The following is a 27,089-nucleotide window of genomic DNA, read 5'->3' on the forward strand; positions in this document are numbered from 1 at the left end:
CTGTCTGGGTTTCCAACATCCATCCATCCATTTTCTTCCGCTTATCCGGGACCGGGTCACGGGCGCAGCAACCCAAGCAGAGAAACCCAGACTTCCTCTCCCCAGCCACCTCCTCCAGCTTATCCGGGGGAACACCAAAGCGTTCCCAGGCCAGCCGACAGATATCCAGCGTGTCCTGGGTCTGCCCCGGGGCCTCCTTCCGGTGGGACAAGTCCGGAAAACCTCACCCAGGAGGCATCCTTGTCAGATACCCGAACCACCTCAACTGGCTCCTTTCGATGTGGAGGAGCAGCGGCTCTACTCTGAGCCCCTCCCGAACGGGCGAACTTCCAGCCACCCTTCGGAGGAAGCCCATTTGCGCCGCTTGTATTCGCGATCTCGTTCTTTCGGTCACTACCCACAGCTCGTGACCATAGGTGAGGGTAGGGGCGTAGATCGACCGGTAAATTGAGAGCTTCGCTTCTACACTCAGCTCTCTCTTCACCACAACAGACCGGTACAGCGTCCACATCACTGCAGCTGCTGCACCAATTCGTCTGTCAATCTCCGGCTCCTTTCTCCTATCACTCGTGAACAAGACCCCAAGATACTTAAACACCTCCTTTCCAACACTGAAGTGCAAATATCTGCACATTCCTCCAATGTCCACTTGAGGCTGGCACACAAAACGAGTCGACCCCTGTAGACTGCTGTGTTAAAATGCCCAACTTTACAGAATCAAAACGCATGGATACCTTCTATGGATAGTTTGTCCATTTATAAAAACTGTATGGATGGAGACATCCACCTGCATCTGGAGTTCGAGCTGTGTTGTAGGTGGGCCAGCACAAACAGCTGTAGCCAGTAGGTGTCACTTCTACTATCTGGAGTCACTGAACTGGACTTTTCCATCATGTTTCTGTTGTTTGGATCATGGATAGGATTATCTGACAAATAGCAACCCTGCAAGCAAGTTAGTTGGGGCAGCAGCATCATCTACTAGTCTCTTACATCTATTTAATGTTTTAAACTTAAAGATTAAAGTAATGTTACCTGTAGAGTCAATTTGATCAAGCTTGCTAGCATTAGCTGATAATTTAGCACTCCACCCCCAAAAAAATAAAAAATAAAAAATAAAAATAGGATTGACACCACATGGAGCTATTTAAAATCCTGTGGGACCAAATTATCTTATGCAAACACAAGAAAGAGATTAAAAAAATACTTTCTTCAGCTTGGCATGTAGGAAACAAGCTTTCACGTTTGTAAATTTTTGAGTTTCTTTTTATTATTATCTACAATTTGAACTATTTCTGTGATTGCTCTGGTTTTAAATATCTAAATGTGACATCCACCTTCTAAGAAAGTACTGACTAGTAATTGGTCAGTCACTGGCCTGTCTGTCTGCTACTCCACAGGCTCCGTAATTGATCTAATCACTAACTACTGGGACTGCAGCCAGTGAGTAATCTATTATTTGCGCAGACACGTCTGCCATTTTCTGCAGCAAGGTTAGAGGTGAGCCAGATAAGGAATCAAGCTTCAGAATCAGTTCCTGTCTTTAGTTTCTCCTTTGCTTTTTATGGGGGCTGCTGTAATTGTGAGCTTAGGTGGAGTTCATTCCTCAGCTTGGGCCAAGCTGCACGGCAGGTAAAGAAGATTTTGGTCTCCGGATTGAAAGCTGATTTTAGGGTTGTACTCAAGGTCCTGGTTATAATGTATATTTTGTGACAGGTTTGGGGGCTGGGTGATGGTACATACCACAGTAATATTACTCACATATTGAATTGTGAAACATTGCCAAACGCTGCACTAGAATTGGATTCATTATTTGGCATATTCACTCAGTAGCTTTAGTGCGGCTGTGTTCTTTACTGAATGTTTGCTGATGTTGGAATTCCCACTTTTCACCAGCAGAGGCCAGTAAAGGTAAAGTAATTCTCTCCCATGCACTCTTATACATACTCATAGTAACTGATTCCTGAAGATGGAAATCTAGATGTAATGAAAAAAGAACAGTAGCTGTACTGTATTTTTTAATAAAGCAGTGGAAATTATATAGTTTATGTTGATGAGATATCATGCAATATTGATCATTGAACATTTAGATCAAACCCATTCTAGCTACTATCTTAATGATCTGTTAATGTTTCGATGGAGGATGTTAAGGTTAACTAAAACACTGAAACTGAAAAGGCCAGAAATCACTCCTGTAAAGGTCACAGTTCACTGTGCAGTCCTGAGGAGCAGGTTAAAGCTCTAACATGGATAAAAAGCTCCTGTTTTTTTGTTTTTTTTGACCAAAGCTAAACTGATGAAAAGTAGAAAACTTTTTGGTAGTAAGATGCTCAGTTCAAGAGCCTGCAAGTCTGATGGCATGAAGGTTCATTAATGCCTATACAATCGGCAGCTTGCAGCACCATGAATGCTGAAAGGTATATTCAAGTTTTAGAGCAGCATGTGGCTGAAAGTTAAACTGGCCTGCCTGGAGTTCAGACCTTTCATCAACTAAAAAATAAACATCTGGATCATCATGAAAAGTACAACAAAGAAAACCTATGATTGCTGAGCAGCTCCATCAGATAACAGTGGGATAACATTCCTCTTCCAAACACCGAGAAAGAAGACAGGAAGCTCCACGGCAGTAAACATGACCATGTCCCATTAAATTCAAGATTACTTTATTTTGTTCTTATAATTCTCAGTTTAACCATTTCATTTGTTTATATGTGTTTTACTGTGTATAAATATATATTGGTTACATGATCTGGAAATGACTGCAAAAATAAAACTTTAGAAACTCTTGGTTTGATTTTTTTCTAATTCTAAATTAAAAATTCTGAATGATTTAACTTACAAGTTACTCCCATAAGCTTCTTATACTATAAAGGCTGTAGATGGAAATTGTTGTTTCTAAGTCCCACAGCTCACCAGTAGAGGGCAGTAGAGAGCCTTTATTGTATGTATGATTATGACACAGGGGAGGTCAAAACCTCACTGAAACACCACTGAGTAAAATGCTTAATAGATATTATAATATTTTATATATATTACAATGTGGTATGATTTTCGATATTTCTGTGCATTCTCAGAATGCTCTGTTGTTCTTTGTTTTACTACTTTCCTGTCTGTAACCTCATTACAACTTTATTTCCTCTTCATTATGTTGTCCAACTGAAAAATTATTTTAATTACAAACAGTTCTAACATATGCAGAGGTTTATATGCATATTAGTCTTGTATTGTTCGCTATATATGTAAATCCATGAATAAATACAATAGTGAATTCTAACAGCTGTTATATTGTAACATAAATAAAATGGCATTAATAGGCCATTTAATGACATAATGCACGCAGTACCTGTCCTGCTATTGCCTACTGTTGTGTCTCTATTGACAGATTGCTGTATTAATATTAATATGACATTTATTTTTGTTGCATTTTTAGTTTCAAACTAAATATTTAAGTTACTTTTAAATAAACCTGATAATCAAATAAAACAAAAAACATATTTTCATAATTATATAAAGAGCTTTTTTTTTATTGAAATCCAATGAGACAACACTGCTCTGTTAAACAACAGTCAGATGATATATATAAAAAAGAAGAATACTGGTCATAATAAGGCAAACGCTTCAGCTTTGTAACACTGAAATCTTTTGGAGAGGTCTGTAACACTTTCACACACAAACAGTTTCATTCAGCATCTGTTTCTCATTAACACTGAACACCATCAAAAGGCTTTTAAAATGAAAGGGACTTCCTGCTCAGCTGCGGTATCTGTGCGAGCGTATCTTGCGGCTGAGGGTTCGGGCGATGCGGTCGACGGCGTAGCTGATGTGTCCCTGCTTCTTGTCATCTGCAAGTGACAGGCCCTCGATGTTTCCGCTGTACCACAACACCCATCCGGCCAGAGACACGAGTAAAAACAGGGCTCCTGAGCAGAGGACACAGATTCATCATTTTTTTATTACTAGGTCATAGAAATTCATCTAAACAGAACAATTACAACCCCAGCCCATTTAATGATCTAGTCTTGAGAAAGAAGCAAAGATTATCTCCTTAATAAAAATAATAAAAAAAGATGTAGAGCACGTGTTGTTTTAAGCCTTTTTCTGTAATAGTTGATTTCCACCCACAAGTTTTCTCATATTTTTGTGTAACATTTTATCTCCTCATCTATTTTGTTGCAGTTCTATCATAAAGGTCACTCTACTCCTTTCTTGTGCTCTGTACTTCTACTGCACAGTAAAAGTTCAAATGCTGTTTCATATTTGTAGAGTCTGGCATTTGTTTGACTTTGTTGCAGTTTAGCCTTTGATATTGTCTGATATTCCACATAACTGATATTTACATAGTTTGCATGGTTAAGACCACCTGGACAAAATCACAAATCACCAGGAAATGGTAATTACATCATTGGTGTCATATATGCAGTTGGCTGGCACATTTTGGCGGATGCATGAATGGATGAGTGGATATTGCAGCCCAGCTTCCAGCCAGGAAAGAATCTGCAAATAAACTTTGCAGTTATTCTGAAAACAGCTGACTCGACTATTTTCACTGCTGTGAGAAATCTGCTTTTGAAGCTCCATCACTTTGAGATTTGGCTCAGAGAATCACATTTTGTCTGTTCCCTGAAGGTAAATGGAGACATGGCAGTCTCTCTCCCACCTATCTTGAAATTGTCTGCCTCCAGCATCAGCTCCCTGTTTGGCACCATTGTCAGAGTACTAGCTTTTTAGCTAGCGGGTGCAGAGGAGGTGTGTGTGTGTGTGTGTGTGTGTGTGTGTGTGTGTGTGTGTGTGTGTGTGTGTGTGTGTGTGTGTGTGTTGGTGTACAGCTACAAATATGCAGACAGCTATTCACTGAGTACCTGAAGTTATAATAACTTTTGCAGAGAGCTAATTTTGATGCTTTAAAGTTCACAGAGATGTGCAAAATTCCTTCCTCTGCTTGTGAATTAATGTATATGCTGCTATGACTGTGAGTTTATATTAATTCTAATAATTAAGACCCATTTCTGTAATATACTTACATATCTATATTATTGCTAATATATATTGTAATATATCTATATCACTAAAGCACTTCTGGATGGATGCAAACTGCATTTCGTTGCCCTGTACCTGTGCATGTGCAATGACAATAAAGTTGAATTCTATTCTATTCTATTCTATTCTATTCTAATTCACGCTCCAGTTGACTCGTCACTTCTGTTTAATGTCAACCCACTTCTGTTTTTGATTAAGCCACACAAGCATACCAGAGTAGACCAACACGTCTCCAAGGTCCCTGTCTTGGATCTTCAGATTGGCGAAGACCCCCACCAGCAGAGCGGCTCCACCCACTACATCCATAAACACGGCAAACGCCAGGGCCAGTTTACAGTGGGACAACCCAGTATATTCACCCATTATTGAGCTGGGAGGGAGGAGGAGAGGAAAGACTGTTACAATCTGACAGAACCACAGGTGAACTAAACCCGCTACAGGATCACTGATGCTTCCACATGTACTAGTGGAAGAATGATTCACGTTAACACTGACAAAATTAAACATATTAAATGTTTAAATTAAATGTTGTAAATACACAGAATTCAGACATTTACATTCTGATCAGAGTTTAGATTAAAGCTAAATACATGGGACAGAGGCCTAGAATCTGAAATGTCAAAAGAAGGAGGGACTGCTTTCCTGATTTGGTCTCTGAAAGAAATTTATGATCCTGGTCTATGAGAAGCTGTAAATACAATATCAGTCTCCTACCTGCAAAACTGGCCTCCAAAACCTGCTGACAAAGATGACACATTCAAATATTTTAGGGATTTTGAGCATCAGTGATTCTGTGTTAAACTGAACACCACTCCTGAGCGTTCTTAATCATAGAGTACCAGATAATGGTACCAGATAATATGAAGGCTCTAGCTCAAGTGGTTAACTAGATAATTATATTTTAAGACAGCCTTCCAAAGATGATTTCCTAAAAGACAAAACAAAACTGTTTTCCTTCATTAGAAAGCTAGGGACAGTAGGGACCTGAAACTTTCTACTAGAACAGTGTCTTTCAGGCAGAAAGATGACACTAGCTGCAATATAATAATGTACCACAGAACCAGAAGCAGTAGGTTATACATGATTCGTGACTGAGTCTGCTTTAAAAACTGTCTCAGTTTAGTTTCAAGATGATCCCTGTTAGGGGCAGTTTAAGTTCTGGAGGTAAGAAGATCCACGTCTCTGATGACAACCTGCAGCTTCCATAGATGCTCCATGTTACTGAACCAAAAGCCTTAAGAGGAACCACGAGGTTACTGTGTTAGTCACTGATTGTGTGAGCATCTGCAAAGTAATCTAAGATCGGCAAATGTAATAAAATACAAAACTTTACATGTTTAATTTCTTAAGACTATGGAAACAGTGTAATGTTATCAGCTTCTTATCCCAAATTTGAATTGCCTGCTCATCATAAGAGGGTTGATTTATGTGAAAGCTGCCTGTGTGAGACCCTTATAAGACTATACCAAACATATCAAATCAAACCAAAATTTATTGATATAGCAAATATTAAAAACAATAAAGTTAACCATAGTGCTTCACAGTCAGTAACGCAGACACACAGCTGCATTTTGAACTAACTGAAGCCGGTAAAGAGTACACTGTACACAAAGGAGTACGGCGTCACTGTGTTTGACAGGAGGATTCAATCTTTTTGCAAGCGGTCAACTAGACCCAGAGCTGTTTCTGCCTGGTTTGTAACAGGAGAACATAACAATGTTCTCTTGGATTATGAACTAAAGTTAATTTAAAGACTTTCTTTCACACATAAACTTTGACTCACGTGCTGCTGTTGTCCGTTAAGTTATAAAAAACAACGCCTCCGTAGACGGGTTTGTTCTCTCCACCGTGTTCTTCACTTCCGGCTTGATCTGCGCTCTTACTCACCTGCAGCCACCACGCCCTTCTGGTGACACGTTTCCGGTCCGGATTTCACCCTCTTCTTCTTTTTCTTTTCCTTTGCTTCTTGGCATTTTACAGCTTCATAAACGCAAAGAAATTTATTTTTAAAACGCACTTTTTATTGTTATAGTTTCACTGTATTTATTTAATGTGAGTGTTTTATTGATTAATAAAGAATAATAAGGTCCCTTTTAACACTTTTTAGATATTTCTTTTAATTTGAATGGAAATCTTTTAGGGGGTAAAAAAAAAAAAAAAAAAACACCGCCCCTCTGCGCATGTGTGAAACAACTAAATCTGCGCGCGGTACACCTGTTCCCGCCAGTATAATCAGGTAATTGCCACCGGGAGTGTGCGAGGCGGGCTGTAGGGCCGCAGGTGTGGCTGGTTTCAGGTCATATTACTGAAGTATAACTGCGCACAGAACTACTGGAGACAAATAATAACAGGTTTATCCAAACACGCGGTTTATTACCGCTCTGTAGCTGCTGCCCGGCAGACCTCTCAGCCATGAATCCTTCCACCAGCAGAGAGGATGCAAGCCCACCAGGTAACAACATGCGGCCCATCCACTTGCCCACAGCAGGCGTACGAGCGCCAGGAGTCAGACATTTAAACTTTTACACCTTCTCCAAGCGCACTCTTTCTTTTTCTTCCCTGCACATGTTAAAAGAATGAAAAGTGGACTCGCCTTTAGCTTTAACGCAGCTAAAACCTGATCACAAACATTCCTGAGAAGCAGTGCTGGCTGCCCTTTTGTGTCCTGACATCACTTTTACTTTTAAATACACGGTTCTTGTTTGTTTGCTAGTTTTCTGTAATGACTGTTTTATTGATGCTCTGCTTCCTTCTTTTCGCTTCACTCTTTGGGCTTTCACGCCGTTTTTCTAAAGCGTAAGCGGGCTACCAGGCTATGCGAGTAACCTCGGTGAGTTGTTGGTTTATTAACCTTAACAAGCGACTGATAAGCAGTAATTAATCTGCATTCGTCAACCATAAGAGTCTCTTTTTAAAACGTAAACTTTCGCTTCGTTATTTTGTTTCATATTATTATATATATATATTTTATAAATATTATGTCTTTGAATTTGGGTAGGACGTTAAGCTAGTAAAGCTAAAGGGAAAAGGTATGAGTTTATCAATTATAGCAAAATTCTGTCACTGCTACTTATTTTTGTATTATGCTTTGACTCGGGATTTTGAAAAACTGAATTTATTAATCTCTATAAAAATGACTTTTTAATTGAGAGCATTTCCTAAATAAGGCACAACCTTTGGGGATGAGCAAGAGAAAATAAAGTTGTGGCTGAACGTTGAAACCACAGAATTATTACTAATGTGGCCCAATAATAACAATAATTGTGTGTGTGTGTGTGTGTGTGTGTGTGTGTGTATATGTATATGTGTGTGTATATATATATATATATATATATATATATATATATATATATATATATATATATATATATATATATATATATATATGCCTGTACGTTCAGCACTAAGGCCTCAGTGTGAACTTAGTGTTTGTGTATGAAACAATAGATGGTGGACAGAGAGACACACTCTTGTTGTGTGGAATATCACCTAACATATTAAAATGTTCATACTGATAATATTTATTAAAGGCAAGATGGAAACATTTTTCACAGACTTCAGGTTTATTAGTTACTATTTTTGAGTTTTTTCCTCTTTTCTTTTTTTATGTCAGAGCACTACATGCCCCAGTCATCATTAGCAGCTGCAGCATCATCTTCATCAGCAGCAGGAGGAGGAGGAGGAGGAGGAGGTTTATATCTAAATGCCTACGAGGTCTCCTTTCCCCTGGAGGAGAATATAGAACGACCTCCTCCCTATCACCTGAACCAAGGCCAGCAGATGATGGATGGTATGTCACTGAAAATGTTTGTAATTCCCAAACAGTTGATGCTTTTGTTAAATTCTTTGACCAAAAACTAGAAAGAACAGCTTCAATCACATCCCGATTGTTTGATTTTAAACACATGGTGCTGGTTTATAGAAGCAAAACTACAAACATGTCACTGTCCAAAAACATTTCGACAAAACATGTATTTTTTGGCTTCCTGGTATAATACGTATTCATAAACTGTTAACTTGAGATATGTATGTATGTATTCATTATTTCCCGTCTTTTCCCTCGTCTTCCTCCTCCTGCAGAGCCAGTGGTGCAGGAGCCTCCTCACTCTCAGTACAGCACCTTCATCCTGATCTCTAACCTGCGCGCTCACCTCTACGTCACTCTGGAGAAGAACGCCTGGCTGCAGAAGCGCATCGAGGAGCTCGAGGAGGAACGCAACTTCCTGCGCTGCCAGCTGGACCGCTTCATCGTCAGCATGAGGAGTCCTGAGGGTCAGGCTCGTTGACTCTCACCCCATTTAAAGTTTTCAGAAATAAAAAAGCATTTGATTTTGTGTTTTCCCAATTATAGAGTGGAGCGGGGATGCCCAGCGTGGTGTGAAGATCCAGCCTGCCAGCTCTCCTTCCCCTCCGTCCCCCATGACCACCAGGTCCGGGATGACCCTCAAACGCATCCAGGGATCAGGATCTCGGAGCCGCCGCAACGCTGGTGAGGAAGATGCTGACACACGTATGTAAATGAATATGTTCTAAATGCTTAACTTTAAAGTAGAGAAGTCTTTTTGTCATGTTTTTGTTTTGTTGGGGTTTTTGTAGCTGTAACCAAGCAGGAGTTTCACGTGGAAGAAGACAAATACTACACCGAGGACGAGTATGTGGAGGAAGAAGAAGAAGAGGAGGAAGAGGAGGAAGATGTGGACTCTTCAGTAGAGAAGGGGATTAGGAAGAAGGGCAGAGGGCGGGTCAGTGGAGAGCCAAGGATGAAGATGAGGAGGGTCTTCAGGATCACACACGGGAGGGAACGACAGAGAGGTGAGAGTCATGTGACAGAAGACATGATGTAATATAACTATAATTCACATAAATCTTGTTTTGGTTCTGATGTGAAAAGTTTAAAAAACAAAAGTCGTGTTAAAATCCAGAACTCTGTTTTTAATCCCAAAAACATTTTTATCCAAACTCCCCCATGTTGTCAAATATACATAATATGGGCTCGACTTGCATTTCTAACCCCAGCTAAGAAGTTGTTATTAGAAACTCATCATTCTGAATCAGCAGGAAACAAAAACGCTACAACAACACTGTGCTGGAGCCTCAGCCTCCTGTCTATGACACACTTACTTCACTCAGCATTTTATGTTCCTTCCATCAGTTAAAGACCCAGACGGGGTTTTGATCCGTTACAAGAAGATCCTGTCCACCTACCAGCGGGTGAGGAGCATGTCCAGAGCCTTCCAGATCCACGGAGTCGACCGAAACACCATGGCCTCCACCTCCCCCATCGCCGAGCTGCTGCTGGTGGCTCCAGAGAAGGTGAGGACTCCTCTGATTTCCTGTTTTATTGAGCTGTTCTTTCAACTAAGTAATTTGAAGAAAAATAATAATAATTTGCCATCTGTATTGTATCTGTGAATTTCCACTATTTCTTTTTTAAAGTCTACATTTTAAGGAACTCCAATGATTCACTCTAAGTTTATCACACTTTCCAAGTAAAGCGCTTAGACTCAAGGAGACGTTTCTATTAAAGTTTCTAGTGTTGAAATAATTCTTTGCATGTAGGATTCTCTAAAAATAAGAAAACTTGATAGGAATAACTGCATAGAGCTTCTGTTTGCATATTATAAAACTGAAATTATTTTAGAATCCGTGAACAGTCCAACATTTCCTGCAGGTGTCAGAAGTCGGAGAGTTTGAGGCGTCGAAGGAGAAGCTGTTGGATTACGCCCGGAGGTGCTACAAGACGATGGATGACGAGACGCACGCCAAAGTCCAGACCATGAAGAAGACTCACAAGCTGCTGCCCATCTCCTACAGGTTCAGAAACTGAGAGCGGAGCGAGGCGGGCAGCAGGACCAGCTGGTGGGAGCTTTCTGCACTTTGTTCTCATTTTTCTTAAAGTCAGAATATATAATAGGATGTGAGAAGATTAAATGCCAAATTACAGGGCATATTCTGATTTATTTATTTATTTATTTTCATTGAACTGCTTTATTTATGTTTTTGTTTGTTTTTCCTTGTGCAGCTATTACAGTTGAGAGTAGTTTTTTACTCCTCTGAGCTATGACAGTGTTTCACACTGAAGACTGAAGTACTTGTTTTTTGGGGGGGTTTTTTGTTTTTGTTTTTTTTGCTTTACCCTAAAAATTAACTGAAGAATTAAAAAGAGAGAGCGCATATGTTGTTAATTATAATAACTCATCTCTGAGGTATTATAATTTTCTTGAGGGAACCGTCTGATTCATCAGTACCTGCAGATATTTTATAGAGCAGGTATAAGAGACAGAAGTTCGAGTAAATGTGCCTCAAAGTTTTGTTATATAAGAGAGAAATATTTATTATCTTTATTTTTGGCTTAGTGTTTGATTTTTCCTTTTGCACTGAAATGATGTACATGGATTTTTGATGTTTCATTAAAAAAACTTTATTCATTGATGTGTTTCATACAAAAGTTGTTTAAGTTAAATGTGAAAGTATTAACGGTGATGTGAATTTTTTTTCTTTTTTCAATTCTGATAACATAACATGTAAAATGCAATACTGTACAATAGATTAAATAACCTTAAATGTATTAATGTATTGTTTTCCTGACTCTGACTCATTTGATGTAATGAGGCTGACAAAGTGACAACGTGCTGAGCTCAATGTTTACAAACAAAGTCATTAAGAGCTAAAGAAATCAAATTAGACTTAAATGTTTTGCTAAAAAGATGTTATCTAAAAAAAGAAAAATTAGACTTGCAGACTCTAGCGCCCTCCAGTGGAAGAATTTGGGGAATTAGTTCATTAATAAAGAGAAATTGTTATTAGGGATCAATGGGATCCAAAACATTTAATATTGATCCGGGCTCAAAACATAAAAATCTTTTCCCAGTTTTTTTTTCATGTACATCTAAATGTATATATTACATATGCGTTTATTATAGGTCTATTTTATGCTCCACATCATTTGGGATTTGCTTGTAATTTTATTTATTTTATTTTTTCACTAATCTAATGATGAAACTGACCTCACAGCCCGTTGTTCACCAGTGGGCTAGTTTCAGTCATTATGCAAACTGAAGAAGGCTTGCTTTTTTTTTTTTTTTCCAAAATGACGCCTCTGACTGTAACTGCGTGTGTATAAGCGTGTAAAACCTGAAGATAGTCAGATTAACAGTATTTTTGTTTCTATCTGCCATTCTGCAATTCATCTCATCTAAACAATAACGTGGAGCACAGCGTGACGTGAAAAAAGGCACATACCTTTGACGTTACGTGACGAACTCTGTATTCCTCGTCCACACGTAAACGCAAAAAAGGAGTTTTTAAAAAAATCTGTTTTCGTTGATTCCAAACGCCGTTTACGTGTGGACGAAACAGCTGTGTTTTCAAAAATACCCGTGTAGGTGCGGACGTAGCGTAAAAGATTTAGTAGTTTATTTCATTACTACCTGTAATTTATTGCAGATTAGGCTACTTGTATTTGCTTAATTGTTTGCAAATTGTTTGAGGTGTGAAATAAACCGCAATGGAGCAAAATATGGGTGCGTGTGGTTGGAGGATGTGTTCGTGCGTGCGTGTGTGTTTTACATTTTTCTTGTAAAACAAAGGGGGCCTGGCAAAAAAAAGTTTGGGAACCACTGCACTGATCTATGAGCCTTTCAAGCATAAAAAAAGCACCAAACTCAAGAAATAGTTCAGTTTTGTCTACACGCAAAGATCCCATTTTAAATTGTGTCTTAGACACTTTGTAACTTGCACCCTGTTGCAAAAACACACAATTTGTTCCCATTTCTTTACTTGAATCCTTCCAAAATGACAGCAAACATCCAGCAAAGACCTGAGAGATGCATCTGACTCTTCAGTTATATCTACTGTTCACTAAAGAAATGGTCTCAGTGGAAAATGGCTGTCAGGAAGCCATTCTTAGCAAAGGAGGGGGAAAAGGGCTGAGGTATGCCAAATTACACAATAACTCGAATGCACATTAAAGGCAACTGGTCTAAAGTAGTGCTGAATCCAATTTTGAAGGTTTGGCTACAATTTGTTATCAATATTTGCAGGAGTACATGGGAGGTCACAGGAGAGTTGTGGCTATGGGCATCTGTACAACCTGGTGGAAGCTCTGTGATGGTTTGGAGCTTCATTTCAGCTGGTTTGTTGGAGATCCTATGAAAACAGGTGATATTGTAATAACTGTGAAAGCAGCTGGGAACAGCTTCATTTTCAGCATGACAGCATGGCTCAAGACTTTTGCACAGTACTCTATGTAATAATGCCATTCATTAAATTGTCAAAGGAGCTTGCAAAGAAAAGCGTCTGGACTTCTTTAAGTTGCTTGAAGACGTTTCACCTCTCATCCGAGAAGCTTCTTCAGTTCTAAGGTCAAATGGTGGAGAGTCCCAGATATAAACCTAGTGGGAGTATCCCCCCACAGAGGGACAAAAGGACCCCCTGATGATCCTCTAATCGCCTAAGCCAAGGTGGGAAACTGGGCGTGGGTCCCAATCAGCCAGAGTTTCGGGTGTGTTCACTGTGAAACCTGGCCCCACCTTATCATGCGAATTAGAGGATCATCAGGGGGTCCTTTTGTCCCTCTGTGGGGGGTCACTCCCACTAGGTTTATATCTGGGACTCTCCACCATTTGACCTTAGAACTGAAGAAGCTTCTCGGATGAGAGGTGAAACGTCTTCAAGCAACTTAAAGAAGTCCAGACGCTTTTCTTTGCAAGCTCCTTTGACTACGATGACCTGGATGACTGAGAACCTTCACAGACACATTCATTAAATTGTTATTTGCAATATGCAAAGAGGTCTCAGTTTTTTGACTAAGCATTGACTAAGCGTTGAATTATGCAAAATATTCAAACTTGTACCCACTAAAATAAACAGCTTGTATACGTTTATATTTATGTATTTATCTATTATAAACTACTCTTTTAGTTTTTAGCAGAAAAACAACATTATAATAAACGTTTACTGTCATGGCGTTCAAAATAGAAAAATAGAAAATAAATGACAACTGCACAAACTTCATTTCCCACAAGACATTGCAGCACACAGGGGGTGCGTTTAGTGTCTGAGGGGGCGGGGGGAGGTCGTAAACTCAGTTTACCCTTTAACCTTTCTGAGCGGGCCAATCAGAGCAGGAGCTACGCTGGAAGTAGTAAAACCAGCCTGTTTGGACTGACAACCGGTTTCACCGAATAGAAGCGCGGGAGCCGCCTTCGGTGCCCAATCACAGTCGAGCTAGGCGGAACTCTTGTCCAACAGGGCATCGGAGGAGGAGGTGTTCCTGGTAGCCATCTTGGATGTGCGGAGTGATTGTTTAGCGAGAAGAATTGACATTTTTTTTAAAGGAAATAACCCTTCGTGGTGAATCGCTGAAGATTTAGCGGAGTGTGGCGACTGAGGAAAGCACTCGCACCTCGGAAAAATCCAGGTAAAGTGACGGTCGAGCCAGAAGTGATGAATTTGTGTGCCTTCCCCCTATTTTCTCTCTCCCCCCTCTCCAAATTGTGTCTCCCACATCAAATAGCGCAGCCAGTGGGAAGCTGCAGCTCTCGGTACTGCCAACAACTTCAAGTGTGCGCGTTTGCATTAGAGTCGGAACTTCCTCTGCCGAGCCGCGGTGTGTAACGCGAAGTTGAGTTTGTTTTGAAGTGTATGTGCTGGGCTGGAGCTGCTCTCAGAGTAATGATGCCCGCATTGTTTGTAAACATCCCGGGCTAACAAATACTACTCCCCGGTGCACAAACGCCACCTGGGTGTCTGCTCAAAGCCTCTCAAAGAGCAGCCCGGCTGTCAGACACGGTCATAAAAGGCTAGGCGTCCTCTGTTGGTCCAAACTTAGTTCAGTGTGGACAGGAAGGGGCTGTCTCCAGATGTGTGCAGATGTGTGTAAAACTAATGCTGGAGCTTATTTGACAGTGTTTCTTTATTGTAGTTCTGTTATTCAGACTAGGACTCAGTTACTAAACAGTGAGGCTCTTTTAAGTCGGAGTCCAGGTTTCCCGCAAAAGTTTTGATCCCAGAAACCGAGTAGAGGACAAAGAGTTAGCAAATAAGTACACACAGCTGGGAGTTTAGTTAGCTAAGGTGGTTTAATGTGAGATTACCTTTAGCAAGCATACAAAGTTCAACAGCACCACAAAGGCTTCAATCACCTATTAATCCCAAACCCTGAAAGTTGAACTTCCTACATAACTTGTCATCACAGAAATAGAATACAATTTTATTTATGCTGCACCTTTTAAAAAAAAAACACAGTTTACAGAATGCTTTGGCAGACATACAGAAGTGGAATGATCAAAGTGTAGATTAAACTAAAAATAGGCAGCATACATAATAAACAAAACAAGGAAAAGCTGATAACCAGAAGACAAAGTCACAAATCACACAAGTGTTTTTTAACTTGTTTTTTTGGCCATTTCATAGGCAATAATGTACTTTACGCAGGGGGGGGTCTCTTTTTGAGGGGGTAGCAAAATTTGTCTTATGCAGGAAAACCCTGGCTTTACATGCCGGAGTCACCTGGAGTCCTTTTTTAAAATTTTTGTTTATACAGTGACAAGCGTTTGGCAGTTTCTCAAAGAGGTTTCATCCACCTCCAATGGAAATTCCCTTCTTCCAGTGCTGCAACAAAATGATTTTATTTTTTAACCGCTTGGTTCATTTGTTTTGCAGCTGGTAAAGCATATCACACATTTTTTGTTTTTAAATCAGTGGTTCAAATAAGGTACTGTGTGTACCAGTCATGATTAAAGCTAAAGGCCTTCTTCACATAAAATGGCCTTTGGGTCCACACATGGATAATAAACCCTCTGGAGAAATACTTTTTTTCCACTCTGGAAGTTTATCGGGATGTAAAAGGTGATGACAGTGCCGTTTGTTTTTTTTCTTGGCATTTACCTCTATGTGCCTTGTATCACTCGGCATCTAAACTCAAAAACTAAAGGTGTGCAAATCTCTGACAGTCTCACTTTAGCCACAGGACAGGAACATAAAATAAAATTGTATAGGACATGTGCTCCATGCCTTGAATGAGTGAACAATGATGAAACAAAGTGTGGCCTTTGTGAATCCATAGATTTCTCCCTTGTAACTGGGGATCAGTACATCTGTAGTAAACCTATGCTGCAGAGACCTCTATAACCTATATGTGCACCTACTTAGAAACATAATTACATATCATGTTGACACAGCCCACAGCTACTGTAATTGGCCTGTTCAGTACCTTGGACTCCTCCTTTGCATTTCAGCTACTTTTGTGTTGCAGTTTTTAAATAAATCGGCGAGATTATAATAATCATAGCCTCAATGTAAGGACTCTCAGATGTCAGCAGTTTCAGGAGGGAGGGATGTGAGGGAATGTACAAAGAAGTTGAAAAAGTTGAGGGTCAAATATGTTTGCCTGTAGAAAAAAAACCCATCACAAAAGTCCCAGCATTTTTTTCTATCAAGGCTGGCACTGCATCTAAAATACCAGGACACAACCACAAGGTAATTAACGTGTAATGCACCACATACAAGCATGAATGCCTGCAGGCGCGTCAGCATAGGTTATGTTATAGGCTGTCATTGCAGAAGGTTAAAACAGCTGTAAGAAGTCTTCTGTCATCATGTGGTAACCATAGACAGCCATCTTTAAAAACATTTTACAAGCGCTATACAAATACAGGCCATTTACCATTACCATGTTTTTTTACATTTTCCAGATATCCAAATATTGACTGCAAAGTTTTTATGTTTTGTACTGCAAATGTAATAATGTACCAAATACTGGTGGTCAGTCTTGGTTGTTAATTATCTGTATCGTCCATGAAAAAGTCATGTCAGTTGATTACTAATGTGTCCTTTGAGACAATAAATAGTGATATTGGCTGCCTCTTCAATGAGTTCCTCATCCCGTGGATGGACTTGGACTGCAGCTGGTAGCAGTTGATCGTGCTTACGTAGCATGGAGGAGGCTAACAAAGCAGCAGCAGCAGTTCGGTGGTGTTTCATGGCTGGTACACCGCAGCTTTTCTTTGTATGTTTGCAAAACCTTTTTTATTTAACTGCAGACTGTGGTTAAAGTAAGCTGATGTGACTGAAAAGTTCAGCTGAGTTGATGCATTGGCTTCAATCTTTCACTCTTATGTTTGGTCATTATATCATGTTGAAACTAGAGTGATGTTGGTTTGGTTTCACAATGGTTAGAAAGCTTTTATTACACGTAGGGTAACATAAAGCGGCTCAACTCAATTAGAATTTTTTCACTTCAGCTGTTGTCTTGAACAAAAAGAATGACTTGCAGTCTCTTCCTCTGAGATGGAGCTTATTAATATAACTCTGCTACTGGATCAGTACCCTGTATCAGCAGATAGCCACAGGCAAGGTGTTTGAAGCCTACTGAAAATGGAAAAAGGTAGGATGCATGCATTTTTACCATGCAATGCTACTGCCAGGGAACATTTGCTAATCATCATTAACCAAAGAGTTAGAAGAATGCATGCTACCTACCTGACAGAACAGTAAAAGGTGTCAGATGGTACTCCACAAACAGAAACATGCAAAGAGAAAAAAATCTTGTGTGGTGCACCTTTAAAAAGTAAATTGAAACAAGATCCAATGCAAAGGAGCCATTTTTGTTTTTGATTGTGATTAAATGTTCATCTCCTCCTAATTTGCATTTTAAGAACAGGGGTCAAACCTGCTGCATCACTTTTTGTCTCGGACACACTTCCTGCAACACAAATAAAAATGTAAATGTTTTTTCTGTAGCTCTTAGTTTCACTCAGCTTATGTGTCAAAAGAGCATCACAAGCAGTAGCGGTGCCGGCGTCGTCACATATGCCTTTCTTTAATGGCCCGTGTCTGAACCTGACAAGTGGCGTGCTGCTAGTTTGCGCCTTAAAGCTGACACAGCATCTTCTCAGCCTCACCTCAGGCTGCTCATTAATAACATGTCTGCACCGCCTGTCCTTACTTGACTTTGTTAAGTGTACTTTGGTCGCTTTCTGAGGCATGAGGATCATCTTCTCAATTTGATGGGTGTCCAATCAACGAAGCAGCTCTTATGTCTTTGAAGTTAGAATTGAAATATTTCAGGATCTATATTCATCTGTGTGTGGCTTTTTTCGATTATGCTGCTTATCATAAGGTTTTGGCTTCTTAACCTGCTAGAAAATAGAAAAGAAATTTATTTGTTTTCTGTTTCACTCCAAGTCTAAACATTTATTATCATAATTATAACATTTTTGGCTCTTGGAGTTTGACTCACTGTGTTACCTTAGTGCTTAAATGGTTCCAATATCTCAGACTTACAGTTGTCTATCGATTGGCTTATAATAATTAATTAATAAATCCAGAAAATTTACTATCAGCATTGAAGACATTATTGTTCTCGCTGGCTGCTTTTAAAATCGAGGGAAAACTTGAGCAGCCCGGTTTTACATAAAGTAAGTTAAACTTCAGTGATGTCAGTCCGTCCAATTAGGAAGCATAAACCACCAGGAATCCATTTCAGCTGCTTTAGTACAAATCTAAGTGACAACAGGTGCACTGGGGCATCAACATCAAGACGACCCCCAAAAAGGGAATGGTTTAAGCAGGCAGACCATTGCTCTCTGCTTAGCCCTCCCAACTTTTAAGGGTTTTTGTTCCTGCTGGTAGCATGAGGCAGTAACTGCAACCATTCAGGTGTGTGCAGGTTGTCCAGCTCCTCCAGCGAGACACGGCATCACAGGAAGCTTTGCTGTGTCTGATGTTCCCGTGTTGGTGCTATATAACATGGACTATATTTGTCCAGGTTTAACATTGCAAATGATCAATCATATTGCTATAATGTCATAGTTTTGAGATGTGGAAAAATAATCTGCTAGTGTCCACAAAAGTCAGAGAAAGCAGGCATTTAGGTTTAAATTGTGTTTGTAGTTACAGTTATGGAGTTGCGGTTTGGTATGTGGTGTGATGGTGCAAAACTATGACATCACAACAATGAGCTCGGTCACTGGCAGTGTTGAACCTGGGACATTAGTTTTGGCGATCTGGGAACAGTACCAGCACGGGGATATCCGACCGTGTGGAGATGCCAGGAGAAGTTACATGAGGAGAGCTCATGGACAGGACCGTTGGTTGTTTTGCAGGGACAAAAATAAATCTGCATAATGATAAATCATTGAACACAGAGCCATCTAATGAAACTGTTATGTAAACACTGGCCACTGGTGCTGGTGAATCCCTAACAAAAAACAGCATTGTTTCGGTAGTGACCATGAGGCTGACCTGTTGTGCGATCAGTAATGATGAATAATAGCACATAATGCTCGTCCTTCATCGACAGATTGGGTATCAAATCTGAACTTCTGCAGCTGATTAAGTGCTCCTCTGGCTTGTGCCAATTTGCAGTCAAATTAGTTCTCGCTGATTGCATTTTCCCCCTGCCGATATTAACAAACAATGATGGTGATGATTGCTTTAATGAGCTTAAAGAAACTCGCTCACTGTTCACTCACTTGTGAATGTATATAAATGCCTTTAATTACTGACAGTTGACTTAATGACTTTGTCATATATAAACCCTTAAAGCAAACTTAATTGTTAGTGTATGTAACCAGAGAGAGGCACTGAGATGATGTTCTTAATCAGACCTCTGTTCCTGCATTATGCTTTGAGTTGCTTTTAGTGTTTTAGTGCAGCTGTAGTCAAAACAGGTTCTCACACAATATTATGTTATCAAGGGGCAGAAGTAGAGTTAAATTACGATTCCACAGCATGAATAAAACATCAGTACTGGGCTGATTAAGATTGTATTTATCTGACAGAAAGAAAAATAAATTCATAAAAACAAATGTGCAGTAATTACATTGTATTGGCATTTCAAGTAAGTGCGATCCACCTGGAGGCATTGAGATCATTTATCTGCAGTCAGTTGTATCTCGAATCACCTGGAACCCTAAATGACCTTCCATAGTACTATGACAGTATGAAATTACAAAATACCTTAATGCCAGGTTTATATTTACAGTAAACTGTCTCTGAAGGCCTGCAGCTGGTATTATATTTATTCTTGTGCTGACTGATGAGCTCTACTTTCCAAACATTTTTATCTACACAGGCCACCTGCAACTGTAACTGCATGCAGAAGTACTTTAGGGCTGCTCGGTTATGGCAAAAGTCCACATCTTATGGTTTAGTTTTTCCAGTAATTGTAATCTGTATTATTTATTTAGTTAGTTAATTTAATTTATTTCAGAGGTGGAGGCGGTGGGGACTGGATGATCCGCTGTTTACAGCATTGCTGTGAAGGCAATGGGTGCCTTTGGTTCATAATATAAGATAAAACAAGAGCTTTGTAGCAACCGTTCATTATAAAACTAATTGTTTTATCAAACTGTGATTGAAATTAGGCTCTTATTATTGGAAATATTAGATTTTTGTTTTAATCGCTGTATGTTTTAATGAAGTCGTCATCAGTTGAGTTTAAGAAGAAGAAATGTGAGGAATGACTTTGGTGTCTCTCTGCTATGAAAACCTTGGAGGCCACGTGCTCAAAGCAAGCTTTTGATGAAGCCACTTATATTCATAAACGGCTTTTCTGCCATACCTGTCGTACCTGCTCACCTCTATCTGATCTGCTCAGCGCAGCAGTGTTAGGTATCACTGCTGAGTCAGATTGAATCAAAAGGTCTGCCCTGGAATGGCGGCTGTCAACTTTGTTGTTGCTTTTTTTGATTTTCAGCTGCAGAAAAGTGGCGGGAATTCAGTGTGCTGCCAACAAAAACACAGTTTTTCAGCAGGGCAACAAAAGAAGAAAGAGAACCACAATTTACAGTAAAGTCACAAACTATTACAAACATACAAAGAGAAGCTGTTGGCATCACAGGTGTGAAATATCTCGAGACTGCCGACACTTTGCTTGCAGCTTCCTCCGTGCTCCTTTTGCTCTCGTGCTAACAACTGGTGCACTGCTGCTGACACATGGTGAGGCAAACGCAGAGCAACATAGAACTGAATTGAATAGATTAGCACATTTTTACTGATACTCAATCCAGCTTTTTGAGTCAGGATTGGAGTGATGCTTCCCAGCTGGAGACCTGTACAGTAGTCATAATTACAACAGCATAGAGCCAGAGCCATATGTAAGTAAACACCTCAGTCACTGGGTGAGACACCCTCAGAAATCACAAACAAAGGCACTGGGAACTTTTAATGATCCTTCCACCCACAGAAACATTTCGACTTTTGCTTCCTTTAAAGAAGCTTCCTCACCAAAGGTTCTCACTGGAGAACCAAACTGAGTTTTAGAAGCTAATGAGGACAGTTGTGTCCACATTTCTCCCTCTGTCCTCAATCCATCCATCTTTCCACAAGTCATCATCGCTCTGCATCCTGCTTCCTTTCATTTTTATATTCTTAGTCTTTCTCTGTGACACCTATCCTGGGATTTATTAATGCAGACTCCTGTTTTTTTTCCCTGCAGTGAAAGAAGGCATGAAGACATCATCCTAGTCATCAGTCATGGCCGATAAAAGGAAACTCCAAGGTGAGATTTCTGCCTGAGTGTGTGTGTGCATGCATGTGCATGTGTAAAAGGGCATTAGTGAGATGATCAGGTGCCAGGTGGATTAGGTTAACCACAAATTACAATAAAGATCTCATTTGATCTCAATGAAGAGTTTGTGTTATGTGTGTTGCTGTTGGAAAGTCCCCTGATGTTTTGTCTGTGATAAACTCCGCCCATGTGTCACTCTGACCGGAAAAAGATAAATAGTGCACGAGCACACCTATACCTGCTTCGTTGGCAAGCAGTTTGTTTTGCGACCAAAAGTGGAAAATTTTCTTTGGTTTATTTCCTTAATTACGTCACAGTGCTTGTTTAAAAGAGAGCCAGGGCTTGTAAACAAAAGTCACATGTGTTCACAAGCAGCTTGTTTGTGGAGTTACATAAGTGTTCATCCTGCCAGGTTAGAAATGTTTGGCTTCACATGCAAGCTAAAACAAATCTGGTTTTGGTTTTCTAACTTTAACTAAAGCATGGGAGATTTACCTGCTTTGTTCTGTGTCAAATAAAAGCACAGACGAAAATACGGGAGCATCAGATGATTGGTTTAATGTGCACAGGGCTCGCAAAATTTCAAAATCCCTGGTAGCCCTTCGGGCAGACACTCTTCAGTTTTTGATAGCCCAAAATAAATTTAAGTAGCCTGAAAAAAAACAGAGGACAATTTTTTGATGGATGTTTTGTTTTGTAATAAAACATCCTTTAAAAAAATAGTTAAAACACAAATTACAACAACTGTATAAAAATTATAATCATCAACTCAAATATTTGGTTCTAATTGAACAGAAATTTCTATGAACTTGTAAGAACTGTGTAGAACATGAATTAGTCTGTGCCTGAATCTGAAATTTCCACTGAAGTCACGGGTAAGAGGTAAGTGGAACCAAGATCTAGGCCATTTGCTTTGTGTGCAAAGACTGCTACATTTTGCCAAAGTTTGTCATTTTAGCTTCTTTCTGTTTCTTTAGTCTGGAGTCAGACTGGATTCTTTCCTGCCCTCCAGTAAAATTACCTACATAGCTCATTCTCCTCTCAGGTGCTTTTTATGTGTTTGCCTGCTTAAATCAGACGGCCTGACAGTTTCAGATTGCCCTCCACTGTACATCAGAACTAACCACTTTACAAAGTCGGGTCTCTTTGAAGTGTGAATGCACATTTTCTGTTGAGTTTGTGCAATCCGAACATGGATTCCAAACATAACTTGATGATAAGGACAGAAAACCTTCAAGCACATTGATATCGATCTTCTTAAATAGGGTTTCACTCTGCTTTACTTTATTTTCTCTTATATATGTACCACTACGTTGATAGGTACCGTATTTCCCGGACTACAGAGCGCACCTGTATATTAGCCGCACAAGCTAAAATCAGGGGAAAATCCTGTTTTGTACATACATTAGCCGCACCTGACTAAAAGCCGCAGGTGTTTCAATGTTGACTTATCATATGTAAGAGAATATGCACAAAGGGAATTGTCAGGAAAGAGATGGCTGTTTGGAGACACACGCCTTTTATTAATTATTTTGAAAAACAAGTTATGGGTACATATTTGCATAACTTTTTAGGTATATGTACAAGTAGCGGTAATTACAAGTACGAAACATGTACTGTGCTTCATAAATGAGTAACAAATGTAGTACATAACAATAACCTACAGCACACCAGAAAAATAGATTCGGACTACCTTTTCGGCTCAGGTGCAGCGACACGGCTTTAACAAGAAGAAAAGTCAGTCATTCACCACCATCTTCCCCAGTGTCGGATATGAACAGGCTCAGGATGGCTTCGTCATCCACTCTCAGCTCCTTTCCTTCGTTGTCACTTTCAAAACCAAAGAAATCCTCGTTGTCAGTGTCAGAGTCGAACACCCTCTGAAGGGCCGTGGCGGTGTCCTCCTCTTCATCATGCAGCAGTCCAGCCCTTTGAAATCCGTTGGTGATCATGGATGTTTTCACACTTTTCCACGCTGTCAGAATCCACCGGTGGAGTTGGGCATAACTTGCTTTTCGCAAGTTTATGGCCGCTTGTCATCCACGCCTCCCGCTGAACGTGTAGCGCTACTTTGAAGTTTGTTTTTCGCGCTACTTGTACGGCACTATGTTGCCTGGCGGATGGACATGTGACCAACATACTACTCTTGAACCCCGATGTGTGTCCGATCACATGCCCTTCCGCCAGGCAACGTAGTGCCGTACAATAGCGGAACAAATAAAACAAATCGTCTTACGATATGACAAAAATCATGGACAATCCATAGAAAAGCCGCACCTGACTAAAAGCCACAGGGTTCAAAGCTTGTGCAAAAAGTAGCGGCTTATAGCCCGACAATTACGGTAATTATATTTGACATGTATTCCTGGGAGAAAAAATCTGCACATAAGATAAAAAGGTAATATTTTGATCTGTGAGTTATCCAGATCTACTCAAGAGGAGTTCGTGGGTAAGAAACAGAGTCACTGGGTAAAAATTCAAATGATTTTTGATGTGAGTTACCAACACTTCTTTTTAAATAAAATCAAACTAGATGGTGCTTAGCTTTTTGGTGTTAGTTCAGTGTGCCAAAAAATTAATATGAGAAACTCACGACCCAGTTACTCAGAAAACAAAACCTGTTGTGAGCAGTTTCATGTAGGAACTGTTCTCTACCTGCTGTCTCTGTCTATTAGATGTAACAGAATGGGCAGGATAGGATAAAAAGATCCTTAGTGGATCATTTTATAAAGCTGCTGAGGTTTCTCACAGTTAATTCAGCCTGTACAAGTTTGTCTTGGGCAGAGCTAAAATTTAAAAAGACAGTTCAAAATTACATTTATGCACATTATTACTTTGCAGGAGGAAGTATGTATCCATCAGCGATGAGATTTTGCCAAGGTCTAAACACTGATAGCGTGAACTGCCATGTAAGCTTGTTGTCAGGCAGCTTTTTATTTTGGCGACTGCAGGTAGAAGAAGGTTCCTACATGAAACTTGTGGAGTTCATGATGATTTATTTTCACCTCAAAGGTTTTGTTTTGTTTTTTTTAAAGCTAAGTCCCATCCATTTTGATTCTATTCAAAGGAAGGCAGGCATTTCTACAGCTGATATATTCAAAGCTTGGTAACTCGCATCCAAGTAATTTGAATGGATAAATTACAATACAAGCCAGAGGGAAGATATGTAAATTTGATTTTGGGGTGAACGGCGTTGTTTTAAAAGTTCCACATCCTTCCTGACTGCATATGTTATCTATTTTTACCTCCACCAGGAAGGTTGTGTGGAAGGTTTGTTATTTGAATAAATAAAAATAACAAATTTTGTGAATTTTTATGTATTTAAGATTTGGATCTGGAGTCAGAAATCCATTTTGCATCAAATCTTCGTAAATAACCATAGAAACTGAAATAAGGCATCATTGGCTGGCTGACTGACTGACATCACTGACTTTGGTGTGCAAGGAAATTTTCAGGCTTGATGTTGACATGCAGGGTCAAAGTGCTGTCGTTAAATTTTTGAGTGAACTGTGTATACACACAGTATAATCATTTTTATTTCCCTCATAAATTTTTCTGTCTCTTTGCATTTCCTGTTTTGGTTTAGTGAAAATGTTTCTACCTGTTTTTGTGCACAGGGTGACATTGCATCCGTGCACGCCGGCAGACATCTGTGCAAAAGTCTGCTCACTGCTGACACACTTTCACAGAAACTAGAGCATGTGTCAAGCTCTTTGTTCTATACTTTTATTTTGAAAATTTAAACAAGTACTACCACACTCACAGCTCTTGGATGATAATGCTGGGATAAAATTCTGACACTCACCACAACAAGTCTTGTAACCTGAACCCAGACCTTTGTGTGAATACCAAAAAACCTCGAGGCTTTTTTCTCCCTCCCGTCGATGTCTTTAACTTTGATGGGTTTCTCCAGCCGACGCTTGTCGCCGCAGGCTAAAAAACACTTTTTTGACAGGATTCAGCATCACTCATCCTATCACATGATATTCCCGTGAGTTCTCCGGTTGAACAGCTGTCACATTAAAAACAAAAACCCATATACGTATCCCCCTAAAATGTTGTCATGAGTAAAAAAAGATCAAGCTCCAGCACGGCCCCGGCTCTGTCAAATTGTAATGTATTATTACAGAGGAGGTAGACTTTCATCTAAAAATAACACAGCCACGGCAGTATCTTAACATCAAGGCTGTTTAAGGCCAGGCTCAAGCTGGAGTTTGTTCACACAACTTGGCTACAGCAGCGGGTTTCTCTCGACCTCACTGGTTGCTGCTTATTTCCTCATCACTCCTGTTATCTTCATTAGCAAACACACAGTGGATCAAATAAAAGTCTGATGTATTTAAGAGATTAGAAATACAAGGGTATGAAATCAAAATGTTACTTTCGTACTATGAAAATATGTCAAAATTATGGAATTTTTAAATATTTAAACATCACTCTTATACAATCATTTTGACTCATTTCTCAGGCAGTTACGGCTACAATGTCAGTCTGGTATAAAAATGTAGGAGAAAGGAGACCTGTCATAGCTTTCTCTTGTGACTTATCAGAAAACAGATCAAACATCCAGGGTACCAGTGCTTATTTCTGTTACTCTGCATCATAGACATTAAATTAGTGCAGTTGTTGTTTATTTAGTTCAGGGTGGTGGGTGTGCCTGAGCCTTTTCCAGCTGTCGTAGGGCGAGAGGTGGGGTGGACCCAGCACAGAGCTCCATTCATATCCTGGGTATACATGCAGCCGTGCTAATGGAAATCTGCTATTTTCCATAATATTGATATGTCCCAAGCTGGTTATAGTAAAAGATCCTGCTAAACAAAAATGTGATTGTAGCATTTGGAGTTAGTGTAAACATATTTTTAGCTTGCAAAATTTCACGCTGATATGCCCTGTATTTATGGGCTTATGAAGGATCAAAAACACGAGGGAGAATAGGAGGAAGGTACTTTCGGTGGCTCCCTGGATGTTTGATTTGACGGTGCTGGGTGCTTTCTCTCAAGCGACCACTCATGTGTATCTGGGCTTGGGACTGGACAAATTTCACCTCCATTCTTATGTATTTTGGGTCTATAACTCTGAAAATACCATGAAGGTAAAAAGTTAAAGTTGCAAGCTGGCTCCTAGAGACTCCAAGTCATCACCCTTGCTTGTGAAATCTCATTTTCTTTCTTAAAGCTGAGCATTTTCCATCTCTGCCCTGGGTTTTAGAAATCAGATGTCACAGTTGACGGGCAGAAAAAATGAGGATGCTACACACTCATGCAGTAGTAACCTATCAAGGTTACATGCCCAGTGCATAACCTGCTTTATCATCTGCCTTATGTGGGATTTACAGTCGCCCTGTTTTGCAGATCTATGCAAAGAATTTAACCGACACAGAGAGTACCGAGATCAAACACTGTCCATAAAACATGGTTGTCACTGTCATGTCATCCGCTGGTTTCTGTACTCTGCATTTTGAGGCTGTGTACAAACTACCGCTTTACCAAATGAGCATCATGGTGTGTTCATGGTGCTGCTGGAAATACATGTGAAACAT

The 27,089-nt window shown here is 39.9% G+C and overlaps 3 protein-coding genes across 4 annotated transcripts in view; 2 read left to right on the forward strand and 1 right to left on the reverse strand.

The window, feature by feature from the left end:
* Positions 1-3,491: 3,491 nt before the first annotated feature.
* tmem238a (transmembrane protein 238a) lies at positions 3,492-6,950 on the reverse strand. The gene is made up of 3 exons (XM_080864036.1): positions 6,818-6,950; positions 5,247-5,404; positions 3,492-3,917 (listed from the first exon to the last, which is right to left on the reverse strand). The coding sequence occupies exons 2-3, from the start codon at positions 5,395-5,397 to the stop codon at positions 3,748-3,750; spliced, it is 321 nt and encodes a 106-aa protein (XP_080720162.1). The 5' UTR covers positions 5,398-5,404; positions 6,818-6,950; the 3' UTR covers positions 3,492-3,747.
* A 351-nt stretch (positions 6,951-7,301) lies between these two features.
* On the forward strand, positions 7,302-11,568 carry LOC308384174 (coiled-coil domain-containing protein 106-like). 2 transcript variants are annotated; one of them, XM_080862566.1, is made up of 7 exons: positions 7,302-7,486; positions 8,648-8,824; positions 9,115-9,306; positions 9,386-9,544; positions 9,631-9,846; positions 10,187-10,347; positions 10,706-11,568. In XM_080862566.1, the coding sequence occupies exons 1-7, from the start codon at positions 7,447-7,449 to the stop codon at positions 10,859-10,861; spliced, it is 1,101 nt and encodes a 366-aa protein (XP_080718692.1). In that variant the 5' UTR covers positions 7,302-7,446; the 3' UTR covers positions 10,862-11,568. The 2 variants fall into 2 exon arrangements, with proteins under 2 accessions (XP_080718692.1, XP_080718693.1); XM_080862567.1 differs by having other exon boundaries at positions 9,386-9,523.
* Positions 11,569-14,303: 2,735 nt separating this feature from the next.
* The window catches only part of LOC308385276 (CCR4-NOT transcription complex subunit 3-like), a 43,337-nt gene continuing 30,551 nt past the window's right edge, over positions 14,304-27,089 (forward strand). Inside the window, exons 1-2 of the mRNA XM_080864115.1 lie at positions 14,304-14,455; positions 21,479-21,541. Coding sequence (XP_080720241.1) covers positions 21,517-21,541 — 25 coding nt within the window. The 5' untranslated portion in view covers positions 14,304-14,455; positions 21,479-21,516. The remainder of the gene's footprint in view (positions 14,456-21,478; positions 21,542-27,089) is intronic.

The sequence above is a fragment of the Rhamphochromis sp. 'chilingali' genome (assembly GCF_963969265.1).
Source record: "Rhamphochromis sp. 'chilingali' genome assembly, chromosome: 17".
NCBI lineage: Eukaryota > Metazoa > Chordata > Actinopteri > Cichliformes > Cichlidae > Rhamphochromis > Rhamphochromis sp. 'chilingali'.